Source organism: Corvus cornix, chromosome 6 (genome assembly GCF_000738735.6).
Source record: "Corvus cornix cornix isolate S_Up_H32 chromosome 6, ASM73873v5, whole genome shotgun sequence".
Lineage (NCBI taxonomy): Eukaryota > Metazoa > Chordata > Aves > Passeriformes > Corvidae > Corvus > Corvus cornix.
In genome coordinates this window covers 19011313-19027566 of record NC_046336.1, presented here as the reverse complement: position 1 = coordinate 19027566, position 16254 = coordinate 19011313, and the positions used below count along the sequence as shown (strand labels likewise).

General features: G+C 41.7%; 1 protein-coding gene across 4 annotated transcripts in view; it reads left to right on the top strand.

The window, feature by feature from the left end:
- SEC31B (SEC31 homolog B, COPII coat complex component) overlaps positions 1 to 16254 on the top strand; it is a 35357-nt gene that overhangs the window by 1796 nt on the left and 17307 nt on the right. For 3 of the 4 annotated variants that reach the window (XM_039553734.1, XM_039553733.1, XM_039553732.1), the window contains exons 2-13: positions 2625 to 2713; positions 4731 to 4854; positions 5654 to 5849; positions 6628 to 6723; positions 7804 to 7944; positions 8426 to 8568; positions 8808 to 8907; positions 10861 to 11022; positions 12882 to 13034; positions 13770 to 14000; positions 15400 to 15474; positions 16051 to 16131. In XM_039553734.1, coding sequence (XP_039409668.1) covers positions 2635 to 2713; positions 4731 to 4854; positions 5654 to 5849; positions 6628 to 6723; positions 7804 to 7944; positions 8426 to 8568; positions 8808 to 8907; positions 10861 to 11022; positions 12882 to 13034; positions 13770 to 14000; positions 15400 to 15474; positions 16051 to 16131 — 1581 coding nt within the window. In that variant the 5' untranslated portion in view covers positions 2625 to 2634. Of the gene's footprint in view, positions 1 to 2289; positions 2310 to 2624; positions 2714 to 4730; positions 4855 to 5653; positions 5850 to 6627; positions 6724 to 7803; positions 7945 to 8425; positions 8569 to 8807; positions 8908 to 10860; positions 11023 to 12881; positions 13035 to 13769; positions 14001 to 15399; positions 15475 to 16050; positions 16132 to 16254 lie in introns of those variants that run through there. The other variant, XM_010411495.4, reaches the window with a different exon arrangement.

The window sequence follows — 16254 nt, the reverse complement described above, 5'->3', positions numbered from 1 at the left end:
CAAACTCAAATCTCACTGACTTAAGAAGGAGATGCTGCTGTATCTCTGCAGATCCTCATTTGCAGTGGACGCGAACTGCTCGGATGTTCTTAAGAGATAGTGTGATACTGTGATCTTTTGGCTTCTTATGCACCCTCTGTGGGCCTTCTCAAGTGTTGGAACTACTGCTGGTGTGCCTTTAGGGCCAGGGACACAGTGAACCTGTTCAATACCTATGATCCAGCACTTCCAGTTGTTCTGTTGACATTGAGCCACTCTAAATGGAGTATTGTTTGCTTTCCTCCATTTGGGTGGGTTACCATGACCAAGACACTTTACCTTCACATTCTGTCCTGACTTAAGTTTGTGAAAAGAGAACAGTAATGATGCAGTAATTGACTTTCTTACGTAAAACACTCTATTGACAAGAGAATCCAAACAATTGATTAATACTGTTCCACACAAGTTTTGCAGCTTATCTTTATTTGCTCATTAAATGTAAATTATTTCAGCCATGCAGTCAGTCCAGCACAGAGGTAAGGAGGGGGAGCTTGTGCCATTTACCCAAGTTTGCGATGGTTGCACTCTTCACTGATTCCTTACCAGTTAATTTCCTATAGGGAAGAGGTCTCTTGGCCATTGTCTGTTAATGTTCACAGGGAAGTTGCCCTCTCAAAAGTCAAGAAACAGTGAGGTCTGAGTGTACAGCCAGCTCCTACAACTGATGGATTGTAGCTGGAGGAGGAAGAGGCAAGAAAGGGACTGGTAAGGAACATACCAGCTGTCCTGCCCTCCACACTGGTGGAGTCAGGTAGAACCTTGTGCAATAGACTGTTGCTAGCAGATTCACCTGACTTCTGGGGATATTTTCATTCCCCTCTGCCAGTGAAGGGAGAAGACCTGGACAGGGTTCCTGCAGTAGTACAGGAGACATGAGTAGGTTCTGGAAAATCTTGAGAGATGCACTGCAGAGAGAATGTGGTGGACCACTAATGAATACTCCACAAAGTGTCTACTGGAAGATTGGAAAGTAAGCTTTAGAGTTTTGTTATGGTGATGAGATGACCTTACCAACTCTGTTCCTTTGGGGCATGAAGAAATAGTTGCACTTTTTTAACTGTTCAGAGTCTGTTGGGCCTTAACTAAGTTGGGATAAGCTTAATGTGAGAATAGCAGTTGGCAGTTTGAGCTTTGGGAGACACTGCTGCAGACTAACGCTAAAAAGCATTAAATAGATTCTAGTCAATCAGCATATACTAATAGTACATGGGCGAGAGAGAGGGGATGTCCTTAACTGACTGGTGGGGGAGAAGAAACCCTAAGAAGAGGTGTAGAATTATTAGCTGGGAGGTCCAAGCCCAAGAAGTAATGCTGACCAAACTTCCCTTGTGTGGACCTCAGGAGGCCGTAGTTTCTTATAAGCCCTGCATCTGAACAGAGGGCCATGTGATGCAGGTTGTGGTTTACGCAGTGTCAAGTAACCAGGAGAGGTTAATCACAGCAAGCTGACAAGATGCAGAGGGTTTTGCTGTGCTGCCTGCTGACAGTTTTGCTTCATTCAGCATGATACCATCTGAGCGTACAGTTCTGTTTAGCTAGAGTTAAAAGACTGCAGTGCAGCCAAGCTCGAAAAGTTTAGGAACTGCTCATGAGAGTGACACCACTAGCCTGTGAATGCTATGTCCACACATCACTTACGATGCTTAGAAGGTCAGTTTGTGGTCAGCGATGGAGAGGTGCTGGGTGCTTTCTCCTCAGCAAGAATGGGATCCTATGCAGAAAAAGAATTATTTGTATTGTATTCAATTTTATTTATAATCAGTTTTGCAGCTTCCCAGCTGCCTGCTGTTGATGTTTGATTTTCAGTTAACCTGCTACATTGTTGGCCGACTAATCTCTATCTGGAGACATGGGGAAATTTTGTTCCCATTTTACAGGTGTCACTTGATCTATCCTGAGTAAATAAAAAGAATTGCTGTCAGCAGTGCTGAGATTGAAACTCCGTAGTTACTTGTGGATTACTTCTCACCTTCTACCATTTGCTGGCTCAAAGAGAAAGTCAAATCATTTTTTTCCTTTTGTTTTTCACGGGAGTAAGAACAAAGTACATTAACTGAATTGGCACATTATAGCACTGCACTTTGTTTTCTGTTGCCACGTCACTTTTCTGCTTGGAATTTAGCCTGCCCTGAGATTCCTTCTGCTCCCTTTTTGCTTATGTACATACTGAGATTAGCTTGTTTGGAGAGAGCAACTAGTGCTAGAGCAAAATACATTTGTTTAAATTAATTTCTGCAGCTGATCTAAACCAGCCTGGACTGAAGACTTGAGTATGTTGTTTAATTTAGATCCCCTTCCTTTTTCTGAAACTCTCCTGTTATTGGGACATATGAAAAAGAGAGATATATATGAAAGAAAATATGGGGTCAGACAGTGGGATTGTAGGGGGTGTTTTTTAGTGACTTCTTTAATGTCCTGATTCATTCCAGTAAAACTGTATTCACTACCTCAGGAAGTAGCAATTAACTTCATTCTTTTGAGAGCAATGTGTTCTCATCTTGGTAAGGGGAATATTTTGTTTCTGATGTGACCATTTTCATGTCAACTGTATCTCTCTGTTCTAAACTGTGTGAAATTTCTTTCAGAGTCTAGAAAATGAAGCTAAAAGAAATTGAGCGAACAGCTGTGCAGGCATGGAGTCCAGCAAACAACCACCCTATTTACCTAGCAACAGGTAAAGTTCTTCACAATTTGTGAATATTAGAATATGAATCACAGAGAAATTTTATGTAGAGTTGTATGGGTTTTAGCTTTCAACAGTTTCCACCTTGGTAGTCTCTGGAAAACTTAAAAGCAATATACCAAAAACATTACAGCTTTTATGTGTTTTTCAAGTAACTAGTAGAGGATTACTTCTATGCCCAACTTCGACATTTTAAAGGCGAGTGATTTTTCAAAGGTTGAATACATGATTTTTTTTATTTCTGATTTGTAATTAAGACTGTATGGACTCCAGTGCTGCTTGCTATTCTACATTACATACTTGCTATGCCTGTGGGGGAAAAAAAAATTAATTCAAGTAATGTTCATTTAAGGTCACTTTTATTTGTCTGTCTTCAGTCATTATCATGTGGCTTGACAATCAAATACTATAAACCTCTTCTCCCTAAAGTTGCCTGTTTTGATTAGCATTCCATTTTCAGTACTTCTGCAAAACCTTAAATTATGTTTTGTTGATTTTATTAATTAATCACTATTCTTACAGTAATTTTATTTCCTGAAGCAGAAAGTCAACCTCAGTCAGTCACCGAGTTGGCAGCAGGCAAGTTTGTCTGTGTGGAGCTGACAGCTGTGGTGGTTTTGTTGGGTTTGCATGGTAGGGCTTGGTAGCTGGGGTGGCTTCTGTAAGAAGCTGCTAGAGGCTCCCGCTGTGTCCGCTGGAGCCAATGCCAGCCAGCTTCCAGGCGGACCCACGGCTGTCTGAGCCCATCAGCGGCAGTGGGAGTGCCTCTGGGATAACACAGTAAGAGGGAGAAAAAATGCCCTATGTAACTGAAGCACAAGAGAGGAGGGAGAGTATGTGAGAGAAATAATGCTGCAGTCGCCAAGGTCCATGCAGAAGCATGGGCCGGAGGTGCTTCAGGTGCCAGAGCAGAGATCCCCCTGCAGCCCCTGGTGAAGACCTTAGTGAGGCAGGCTGTCACCCCCACAGCCCATGGAGGTCCATGGTGGAACAGCTAGACGGCTACGATCCACCATGCTAGAGCAGGTGGATGCCAAAGGATGCTGTGGCCCTGTGGAAAGCCCACGCTGGAGCAGGCTCCTGGTAGGTCCTGTTGCCCCATGGAGAGAGGAGCCCACACTGGAACAGGTTTGCTGGCAGGACTTGGGACCCTATGGGGGACTGAGGCTGGACCAATCTGTTCTGAAAGACAACCCCATGAAGGGGACCCACATTGGAGCAGTGTGTGAAGAACTGCAGCCTCTGAAGAATTCGCATTGGGGAAGTTTGTAGAGAACAAGGCCAGAGTTTTGGTTGAACCAAAGGTCTTGGCTTCAGTTTGCTTTGCATCAGAAACTGTGTTGTTTCATAATTTGTACTGCTTTTTAACAGTCCTTTGGGCACTTTCCGTGCTGTAAGCATCCCTGTGGTAACTGGGGGACTGTTTGCCTGGCAATGTCCCACTAGGCAGTGTTAAATCAACTTTTAGCTTTTATTCTGTAAGAATAAGGAGAAGGAAGGAAGCCACCAATTTGTGACTGCTAGCTGTCTGTGGGTTGCTGAGGCACGTTTAGTTGGTTAAGGTTGAACTTAGGCTGTAGAGTAGGTTTAGAAGGTCTGATTAAGACATGTGGTCATGGTTGAGGAGCAGTGTGCAGAAGTACTTGGGATCATAATTGTAGCTGGATTTTATGATGTCACTGCAGTTGTAATTTAGAGAAGAACTTAATATCAAAAGCCATAGCTGCTTGGAGGAGGTACATGAGTTACATCTATCCCAAGAAAGAAAGTTATCTGTGCAACAGTAACCTTGGTGTCCAGAATCTCCTGAAGAACTTTTAATTTCTTTCGAATTTGTTGTCATAATTGTTGATTCCTTTTTCTGAGGTGTTCAGACATGTCCTGTTTTGAGCTGTTACAACACCAAGGTTGTGTGACTATGAAGAACAGGTTTTCAGTGCCTTGCTCTTTTTGTATCTTGTGCTTTTGATAAAAATACCCACTTGTGTTGCCCTTGTACTTCTACTAGGAACATCTGCCCAACAACTGGATGCATCCTTCAGTACAAATGCCACCTTGGAAATATTTGAGGTTGACTTCAGGGATCCCTCCCTGGACATGACGCAGAAAGGAACACTTCCTGCCTCAAACAGGTACTAGAGGCTCATACTGATGTATCAATCAATGAAACTGGAAAGGGTTTTCTGGTGCAAGAAAGGAGAGGAGGAGGTAATGTTTACAGCATATAAAGTGATCTTTTGAATCAATTGACCTCTCTTCAAAAATGGAACATTTTTGTTGATACAGATCTTATTGGGTATAAAAGTAGGGCAGTTGGACTGTTACAGAAATCTGAAATTACTTGTATGATAGTCAGTCAGTAGAGACATTATGTATAATGTGAAGTTGCTGGGACTAACAGTTTGCACTGAAGAGGCTATAGAGAGTGAAACTTACCTTCCAGCTTTTTAAGACAAGATGGTTTCTTAGGCTCATCAGTGTGAGTGACATTACACCCAGTGTAAAATACAGCCGTGATTTCTAACTAGTGGATTTTAAAGGGTGTTAGCATATATTTCAGATAACAGCTCTGGAAATGATGGCACATAGATCTCTTAACTAATTTTCAATAAAGTGTAGGCTAGAGGATTTCACCCACCAAATCCCATGTGAGGTCCTAACAGTTTTAAACAAACAATGAAACAGCCAAAAAAATAGAGACAACCTCTTCCTTTTTAAGTTCCCTTTAAAAGTCTTGGGAAGGAAGCTTATTTCCTTTTTTTGCATGCAAGAGCCACAGTCATCTTAAAAGGGAGATGATTGTTTAAAGTGCAGACTGATGGATATGTTTGATAGGTTGAAACATGGATGTGAGTTTTGGTAATGAGGAGGGTGTCTTGCTTTCCACCAAAAATCGTGGCTTATGCCAGCTTTATTTTCTTCTTTTTTTAGATTTCATAAGCTGATCTGGGGGAACTTTGGAAATGGGGCTCTGGAGTCTTCTGGAGTGCTCATTGGTGGAGGGGATAACGGAGTCCTGACAATGTACAGTGTGCACCGCATCTTGACTTCAAAGAGCGACCCTGTCATTGGGCAGACAGAGAAGCATTCCGGTCCTGTTCGAGCCCTTGACTTCAACCCTTTCCAGGTGTGTAACATTAAGATACCAAAGGAAAGTTAGCCTCTGTGTTAGAAAATACATTCCTTTGTGCATAGAGATTTATAAATTGACAGAATAATTTCTAAATTTAGAGGCATGGTAGTTGTGGCACAAAGCTGGTTTGAGACTCAGATTTGGGTTCTGTTCGCAGCTTTGCCACTGAATTCCCCTGTCATCTTGTTCAAATCTCTTACCTCTCTATAAAAACATGTCCTGTAATATTGTTGTATGTTAAACCATTGTTCTTTTGAAATTAGAGCTTCTATTTTTTTCATTTGTTCAGTTGGTATTTAATTCAGTGGGTCTCTGATCACACTTGAAGGGACTGCAACATAAACGAGGAGTGAACAGACCATGGTTCTTGTGGTAGCACAAAGGCAAATGGAAAATTGTCTGCAGTCAGTTGTGAGAAACCTGCATCTTCTCAGAAGAAATGTCCTTGGTGCCAGGATGCAGGGCAAAGGCTCAGCTGGCTAGAGATGGTGGCTTCCAGGCCTGCAGCAGAATTTCATCAGATTAACAGCAGCCACCTGAACAAAACAAACAAATTTTAAATGTGTCCGTACTATGCCACAGTGGAAGGCATGCAAGCCAGAGACATGCTTGGTTTATAATCCAGTTAGTACCTTTATACTTGCCAGTGGCTCTGAAATACAGCTCTCATCTCACTTTGGAAGATTTTGGGGTTTTTGCTTCCACTTATTTTTAAGAAATCTGTACTTTTCCCTTGTGAGCAGGAATCTCAGCTGAGCTTTTCCTTTTACAGAGTAATCTCTTGGCTTCCGGAGCCAATGATTCTGAAATTTTCATCTGGGACTTGAATAATTTCAGTGTGCCTATGACTCCAGGGACTAAATCCCAGGTAAACAAGCTTTTCCTCTGGGCAATACTCCTGCAGTTTTGTATCTCAGTAGGCAAGACAAAAAGATGTGTGTGGACACATACCAGCCTAGTCAGTGTGTGAAAGGGGAATGACTTTGATGTCTGTCAGCAGAAAGATGAATCAGAAGAGACTGATTGGTTTCATGCTTGGGGGTGGAAGAACTGCTGTAAAGGGGAGGTAGGCTGGCAAGTTCTGGAAGGATGCGCTTTGCATGGATGGGTAAGCTCTTTGTGGATTTGAATCGAGTAACTGACCAGTTTTATCTTGTGATCCAGCTGGGGCATGTATGATGGATTAAGAAGGTTTATTGGACCTTCTCTGAAGAATGAATTTTTTTCAGGCTTCAGCTGAGGCTTTTCATACCTCATGAAAGTCATATCCCTAGCAGAGCCAGCAAGCCATTAAACGCATCTTGGCTATTGCTCCCAGATAATGTTTCCAGAGTTTGAAGAGGAAGAAGTTTCTGATCTTCTGATGCTTATTATATTATTCAGGGCAATCAACTCCTGAAAGTAGAAAAATCATAGTAAACTTGGCTAAAAGCAGGCCAGGATTTTCCTCCATTAAGTCTCTTGTTTGTTTCCTTGCCTATCTCCTGCATTGCAGTAGATACAGTAACAGCAATTAGCCATGAATACTTCATCGTTTTCCATCTCACTGCACTCCTGAAATGTTGCACAAGGTCATCTTTCCATTTAAGTTCCTCTAAGAAGTTGGGGTAGAAACATACATATATGCTCAGCTGCAGTTCTCTCTGGAGTGATTTATAACACATTTGGCCGATGTAGAATCCAGTACCTGCTTCTAAAATGCAAAGGTACTTTTCCAGGTGACATTCCCTCATAGAATTTTACTGTTCACTGTACTCTGAGTAAAGGACTTTCCCATGTCTTTCTGGTCAGTGCTGCTGGTATTTCCAGTTAGTTGATCAGCAGTTGAAGAGAGAAATCTATGTATCAACAAATCTCTAATCCCTTAGTTAAGCTAGTGGCAGACTCCTGTGATTGATGTTCCCTCAGCTTGGGAATAATGGACATGTGGCCTTTCCTGTCTTGGCAGCCTCATGAGGACGTCAGTGTGGTGTCCTGGAATCGGCAGGTGCAGCATATCCTGTCCTCTGCTCACCCCAGTGGCAAGGCTGTGGTTTGGGACCTCAGGAAGAATGAGCCCATCATCAAAGTTAGTGACCACAGCAACAGAGTGAGTGGAAAAAAGCCTGCATTTCTAACTACCTTAAAACATGCCACATGTGACTACAAAGCAGTTGCACAGACTCTTGGCATAAGGGGTTTTATTCTAGGAGCTGTTGGAACTAGTTCTCTTGGAGCTGTAGGACCTCATTTTATTCTTTCTCTAATGAAATGGGGCAACAAGATCCCTTACTTTTCCTAAAATTCAGGCACTTTTGCATTCAGTTTCAGTGTTCACAACTCATATATGAGAAGCTTCCCAGCTTTCTTCCTAGGTCAGCTTTGGACTTTGACTTCTGTGTGGTTAGTGGGGGTTTTTTTGCTGTACAGAGAAGGTAGAAATACTTGCTGCCTGGAGCAAGACATTGCTAGACTTGGTTTATGTCAGGCATTCAAGGCAAGTTCAGTACAGAATGACATGGCTCTGTGCCATTTGTGCTTTTGGCAGCTTGCTTTGCTGAATTTTCAGCCTGTGCTATTTTTGTCCCTAGATGCATTGCTCAGGAATGGCCTGGCATCCAGAAGTTGCAACCCAGCTAGTCCTTTCCTCTGAGGATGACCGTTTGCCAGTGATCCAAATATGGGACTTACGCTTCGCTACCTCTCCTCTTAGCCAGCTGGAAGGGCACACCAGGTGAGGACTTGCGTGTTGTGTTGCATCTTTTCAGGTCAGATATCTGGGAGACTGGACTTGGGGGGGGAAGTATGATTTTCTCCTTGGTCTGCTTTCTTTCCCAGATGAATCTGGTTGAAGGTAGAGATGAGAACTAGCATTTCTGAGCCTGAGTGCGGGTGCATGGTGCTTTCTTAGTGACTGGGTGACAGAGTTGTCTGTACAGGAAATACGACTGATTTCTTTCTGATCTATTTTAGGGGAGTTCTCTCTGTTTCTTGGTGCCAGGCTGACCCTGAACTGCTGTTGAGTAGTGCCAAAGACAACCGAATCTTGTGCTGGAACCCAAGTATGGGGGAGGTACGTAACCACAGCTAGCAGTACACATGGTATACTTTATAGAGTTGTGTGCTTTGCTGTGTGTTTGTGTCCTTCCCTGTATTCTTGTGGAGTGTCAATGTAATTCCCTCAAGCATGTCTTCTGCACTCTTTCTGTCTGGAGTGAATGAGTGTTGTCCATATCCAGGCTGAAATCGGTTTTCATTGAGTCTAGAGATCATAGAGGGAAGAAAACATTAATTTAAGATTTAGTTTCAACTATTTATGATTACTCTTGCTGTGCTCATACTTTAGTGTTCTCTGTTTCCATGTGTTTCTTCTTTTTCCTTTTCCTAGAGTAGTAAGTTCTTTTGGGAGGAAATTTGAAGGAGAAAAAGTTAGAGAGGGTCACTGAGAAGCCAACAATGTAGCTAAATAATGTGTGTAAACTTTGTTTACAGTAAAATGGTTTCACAGGTATGTGCTTACCTAGTCACACATCTGAGAATTACCATACTTAGTATAGTTAGGTATCACCTGAATTAAACTGGGCTTTTAAAAAAATTTTTATGCACACCCATTCATTCAATGCTGAGTTCGTGGGTAAAACTGAACTTTGGACAGTGCAGTTGACCTTGATGATAGCATGGGGAAAGTACTCTAACAATACTGAACAAAGTCCAGCTGGGATCCCCAGGCTAGATTCATTTCATAGGACAATATCCTCAGCTGACCACTTTTGCCTTGGAGGCAAGGAAAAAAATGAATCAATTTTCCTAAAATGCATGAAATGCTGCCGTTTTAGTTTCATGGGATTTGATGTTCACTTTGTCTAGATCTCTAGTGGTTAGAAGACAATCAGACTCTAAAATGTTCCTGATGCCTAATTTTTACAAAAGTATTTTCACTGTCTTTTAACGGAAAAGTTAAAAAAAAAAAATTAGTGTGGCTGACTAATCTTTGTGCATGCTGCTGTAGATTTCCAGAGTCCAAATTCAAATTAGACTTTCACGTATAAATGATTGTTAGGGGGCTCTTTTTGACTTGGTACCAATGAACAGCAAATTTTCAGGTGAAAAAGCTGGGAAGGTTTGCAGTATTAAGGATTAGTACAGTTATACACAATGGCTGATCTTATAAGTTTGAGGGAAGTACTGGTTTCTTTGGGTTTGGGCAATGTTTGGTTTTTTGGGATTTGTTTGTTAGTTTTTCTATTTGGCAATGTAGATTTTAATATAAGCAAATTACATTAATTTGCTTGTACCTGGAAAAGAAAATACAGATCATGTTCCCACAGAAAACAAAGTTGTGATTGTCTGTGCTTTGTTCCTATAAACCGTAAAGGAGATATATTTATTTTACAAACCAGAGGTTTAAAGTCAAGGCTGCATTAGTGAGTTGCCCAACATCAGGCAGGAAGTCTGTGACTGGGCCATGAATTGAACTTTGGGTTTTTGAGTGCTGAACCATAAACTTGTTGGCTGCAATGTCCTTCGTAGTTCATGTGCAGCTATTACATTCCTCTCTTCTTGTTCTTTTTTTTTTTCTTTAGGCTCTTTATTTTCCTTGTCACATTTGTTACTCCACACTATTCTTTCTGTTTATGTGTTCTTGCTCTTGACACATTCTTGCCTCTTGAGTTCTGGTTTTATTGTATTGTTTTCTGGTGTCTCTCCTTTGGTTAACAGCAAATGTGACAATGCTCTAGTACTCTGATTCAGCAGTATTTGGGAAGCAGAGCAAAAGTGACTTCTTGCTTTTGGATTTTGTTCTACAGTCAGAATCCAGTTTTTCATGAGCTTTCTGTGACTTCCAACTGTTTGGACTCAATGTGCTATAATTTGGTTGCAAATGCACCCTTCAAGAAGCAAAAATAAGAGATTTGTATGGAATGGTGACATGTAAATAAAGTGATGTGCTTGCTGTGGGCAAGTAATTCGGGGAAAGCAGGAGGCTATTAGTGTTGCGCTTCTGTCTTCTCTCTTTCTATGATAGGTGGTGTATGAGTTGCCCATTCGGAGTCAGTGGTGCTTTGATGTCCAGTGGTGTCCTAGGAATCCTTCGGTCTTCTCTGCTGCCACTTTCGATGGGTGGATCAACGTTTATTCTGTTATGGGTGGGAACTTGGAAGCTCAGCAGAGGACGCAGGCTGACAAGGTGAAGTCCTGTGACCATGTTACACCTTGACAGACTGGCAGTTTCTCCCGTGACTGCTCAGAGTGGTAGAGGCACACGTGTGTAACAGTGTGATTTTTAAGCAATGCAATCTGTCCCATGCACCAGGACCTATGGTTGTATGGTGTGGGAACCGGAAGCTACCTGTGTGGGAGCTTAATAATCCCACCAAATCCCAAAGGTGACCACATGGCCTCTGACAAAGTGTGTAAAGAGAACCAAGATCAAGTGCAGTTGTGATGTTAAGATCTATTTTATTGTTATTACCGTTAGACTAAAATTAAAGCAGCACACAAGTTTTTCTTGTCATTAAGTTAACATTAAATACATTGATACTAATTAATAGGATACATTATTCTTCATTACTTTAGAAGATAATTTTATAAAGTGGCTTGCAAACAACTATTAGCAATTTTCCTCAAGTGTGTTGACTACAACTTGGAGCATGTTAATATTTTTGATACTGAAACCCATTACTTAGTCAATGAATAGATGAGCAAACTCTGAACAGATTAAATGTCACTACTGTCTAAAATTTTAGTTTTAATCTTGTGTCTGGTCTTTTAATTCCCTCCCTCTGTCCCAGCCAACAAATGCCTTACAATACAGGTTTTAAGAGAATACGTATGAGCTGGCTTAAGTGTTATTTATATAGTCATTTACAGCTGACTGAGTTTAGTTTCATAGGATTTGCAAGAGACCGAAAATACTTTATCAAGCAACAGCTGTGGGAGATTAAGGATTTATTTAACCCATGGAGAATTTTCTTTATCTGTGTTCTTTATGTGCATGCACCGCACTTCCACTGTTCAAAACTGGGGAACAGTAGTGTCAAATAATTCCTGCATAAATTGAATAACAAGCTAGAACACAAGCAGAAGGAGATAATGACAGTTACGGTGGCAGGGAGTTTGTGACCAAGAGTTCTCTCTCTTACAAATTCAGTAGTCTCAGGACAGAAACTCTGTTGCAGGCCTGGTTGTGTATATTTATTTCTTTAAGGTTTAGGATGTTTGATTTGTTGGATATAAGCTGTTCTTCAAGAAATATTCTTTCTTTGGAATTGATTTCCCCTGAAGAAAGACAAAACATTGCCTGTGATTCTAAGGTTTGGCAACCTTAGCTTGATCAGGCTGATGTTGCTTCCTTTTGGGTGTGCTAGTTAGCTGAATTTTAAGGTTATTTCCTATGGCCCAGTCAAACTTGAGCAGGATTATCTTTAGCAAACAACAAATCTCTGTGAACGATGTTAAAAATGAAAAGTGCTTGTGAACAGCATTGTGCCTATGTTCACTGACTCCCTATATGTAGAAATCTGGCTCAGGGGCCACTTTTGACTCTTGTCTAGACAAGAAAGTTTTATTTCGTCAGTCTCATCTAAGCTATAAAAGCTTGAGACAGTCCTTGAAACGAACCCATTTGAAAGACTCCAGCAACAAAAAGGGAGTCAGAATTCCTTTGTAAGAAAAACAAGAAATAAGTTGGACAACTTTTGACCATATGTTGTCATTATCTTGCATAAAACAAGTAATTTTGCAACTGCTATGTTTGAGCTGGGTGCTAGGCCTAGCAGTGTTTGTTAGGAAATTTGCATCTTGCTAAGGAAAAATTACTTGAAAATCTCTTAGGGTAAAAAATTCCTTGAGAAATGTTTTCTGGAACTGTTTTGAAATGCCATTTCTCTTGCATCGGGGCTTGGTGTTATTCCAGAAGGAGGTGCTGTATTAGCCTCGTTCTTCATCAGTGTGGAAAGTAACTAATTCCTAAGCAATGTTTTTTTGTGCTTACTCCATACAGAAAGGAATTGAATTATATTTCTTCCTATTTTCATCTGATTCTAGATCTCTTCCTCCTTCAACAACCTGGATCCCTTTGGCACAGGACAGAGCCTTCCTCCTCTGCAGGTGCCAGAGCAAGTAACTCAGACTACCTTGATTCCACCATTAAAAAAGCCACCCAAGTGGATTCGCAGACCTGTGGGGGTTTCATTTGCCGTAAGTGAATGGAGCATCCTTAGCTGAAAATGCAATCGATGTGTTGTCATGTGACACAATCGTTTTCTTTCACTGGAGAAACCTGTTGCTAGTTGGTTTAATGCCTGTTTAAGGTGCATTGTGGTGTCCCATGAAGTGAATTTTGTTTACTCTCTACATTCAGGTATATTTCCAACAAGAAAGAGTCCTGTAGCAGAGAATGGGAGATTATAAGTAGGAGTTAACAAATCTAAGAAAAATTCATAAAAGCTGTCCTTGTAGGCTGGCATGCATTCCCATTCTTTCCTCTCTGTCTCCTTCCTATCCAGGCATTTAATTTTCTTCACATCCTTGCTCCTAGATTGTAAGGCTGAATTGTTCTTTTAGCCTGTTGCTTGACTTGTTCTCTGTCTGTCTAGTGCCTGCTCTTCACCTGATAGTTTTTATCATTGCAGTCTGCCTCTCCATGTAACGGAAGAACTAACAGTTCCAAATGGTACTTTTTCCTCTGTGCCTCTCTGGCATTCACAATTGGCTAGGCCTTACTGGATCTGCACAAGCGTCAAGTTTATCAGTGTTCAGCTGAAGGGCTCGTACTGTGAACTCCCTCAATGTTCATACCGTCCATACACACTAAACTCTTGGGTTCCTTGTGATCACTGCTGGAGCTTGGGTCTGCCTTGCTAAATGAAGAACTGAGTAGCTTTTACCTTTGTTTATAAGAATACTTACTGTGTCTCCCTCTGTTATTCTCAGTTTGGAGGAAAACTGATTACCTTTGGTCTTACCAAAGCTCCTGGACAGCAAATGCAGCAGACTTACCCACACCAGGTATTCATCAGTCAAGTCACTACTGAAACTGAATTCCTACTCCGATCCAAAGAACTGCAGATGGCCTTGCAGTCAGGGAACCTCCTTGATTACTGCCAGGGCAAGATCCAGACAGCCAAGCTGCCATTTGATGAGAACCTTTGGAACTTCTTGAAGGTAGGATGGCTGTGGTGAAATACAGAGGTCAGTTCTTTTATGGTCCTGGGGTGGAATGTGGTCCTCTCTAGCCATTTATATTTCTGTTCTTCAAAATATAAAATGGAATTGAATGAATAGACTAGTTACTTATCTAAAGAAAGTTGAGGTCTTGGAGGTTGTCTTGGTTTTCATTAGGAGTGGATTTGTTTGGGCTTCCTGAAACAGGATGTTTTCATCTCAACACACTGCCAAGCTGTATCTGCCTGCTACCTGTGGAGCTGTACATTACTATTTTTCAAGGTGAAGTCCAAATGGGCATTGAGATACCCCAGAACAAGGGAGAGAGCTGTGGTGGCATGAGGACTGACTAGCCTTCATGGACAATTTGGTAATGTGAGAGTTTGGTAATAAGAGGTGGTCGTCCTTCTGAAGAGGCAAGGCTTAGTCTTGGCAGGGGTGTACAGACACTCATAGCAGACTGTGTGGAGGGCAAAATACTGGGATCTTTTCCATAGTATTATATTTGCATAGAGAATCTTGAATAGGATGGCCAGCTGTTAGTCTAGGTGGTGACAGTGGTCTCCATTGCCACAATGTCTTCAGTTGCATCAAATGAGACACATCAAACTGTCATTTTTAGTCACTTTTTATAATCCATCTGGTGTATGGTCCCAAGAGACCACTCCAGCACTAAAAGGATCTATTACAATTGATTGTCTTAAAGTACAAACCAGGCTTCTGTACAAGAAGTGTCCTGCAGCACCATTCCTGCCTCTGCAGGAACAGTTTCTGAAATGGACTGTTTACAAGTATCTTATCCATGTACAGTTTGATCATTTGTGTAGTAGGAGCAGCATGGGACTTGACTGAGACAGGCAGATTCTCCTTGCAGAATGCTAATCATGCATTAAAGCATATAAATAGTGCCTATCAATTAGGCTATGTGCAGCCTGTGGGAATTTTTTGGATAGTCTGAAATCCTCATCCAGGGAGCTTCTGTAACAGTTAACTAATTCTTGTGAGGCCAGCTAGCAATTCAGGCAACCACCTTGTCTCAGTTTCATCCAGACTCAAATCAGTCAATTTTCTCAATGAAGAGATTAGCTTGGCTGTTCCTAAACTATCCAGGGAATTGATGACCAAGGGCACTGGGCAGGTTACAGTCATGGTCTTGATACACAATTGTATCTCAGTTGTAACTGTGGCAAACTTGAGTTTTGCCCTTTTATTGTGATTATAACTTAAATTCTGTAAATGTTCCCACAATAGTCATTAGGTGGACTTTTCATAGTTGAGTTCTTTATCTATAAGCTGAGCTCTAAACTTTGCTGCTGCCAGAAGGAGCTAACTATTGTCAATGTGTAGATGTCCATGATTTTACATGTTTTTTATCTTTTTAATATCCATTGGGACTCAGGTGAATTTGGAGCAGGACTCCAGGATTAAACTTCTCAAGCTGCTGGGCTACAGTAAAGAGGATCTGCAAAAAAAGGTAAGGGGTATTTCCAATAGAGAGAAACCTTTACATGACTAAAGCTACCGCAGGAGAGTTTGTAGGGTCCCAACTGGAACTGAGCAAGTGATCTCATAGCACATGAAAGACCAAACTGTATGAAATTTCAGCTGGGACTCATGTGAAGTATACCCCACTAAAAAGCAAATGCAAGCACTTGTAAGGGTGTAACTGTAGGTGTAATGAATCAAACCAAAGGGGTCTTGAGCCCATTTATCTTTTTTTCGGTTGTTGGTGCACTGGGAAATGTTTAACAACAGTGCAGTTGTGAGAGCTTCTTTTAGCATTCAGCTCTCTGCATCTCAGGAGATTCCTTAACCGGGAAGAAGGTGACAGGTGGAGACAGTCTGGCATAACATTGATTGATGCTTTGAAAGGAATAAATAGCCACTGATAGGCAGCCAGCCAGGAATAGGGTGAGGTGGAAGTTTTCCAACAGGTGAAAGAGCTGGGAGAATTGCTTCTGGGACTTGGCAGTTTCTTGGTGGTTTTGCTGTCCAGGTGCTTACTTTGATAGAGACTTAGATACTTTGTGTGTGTCTGTTACTTTTCTAGATTGCCTCATGTTTGAGTAACGGGATCCCAGATAAACAGCCTCGTCCTGAGGCAGATGGTACAAATGCTGCACCAGATCAGGTATGTCCTGTACCTCTTGCCAGCCTGGGAGAGCAGAGGAGGGCAGAATGAACTGCAAGGTCTAATTCCAACCGCAACTTATTGGGCTCAATGCCGGCATTGCAGAGGGCAGTTCACAGGCCT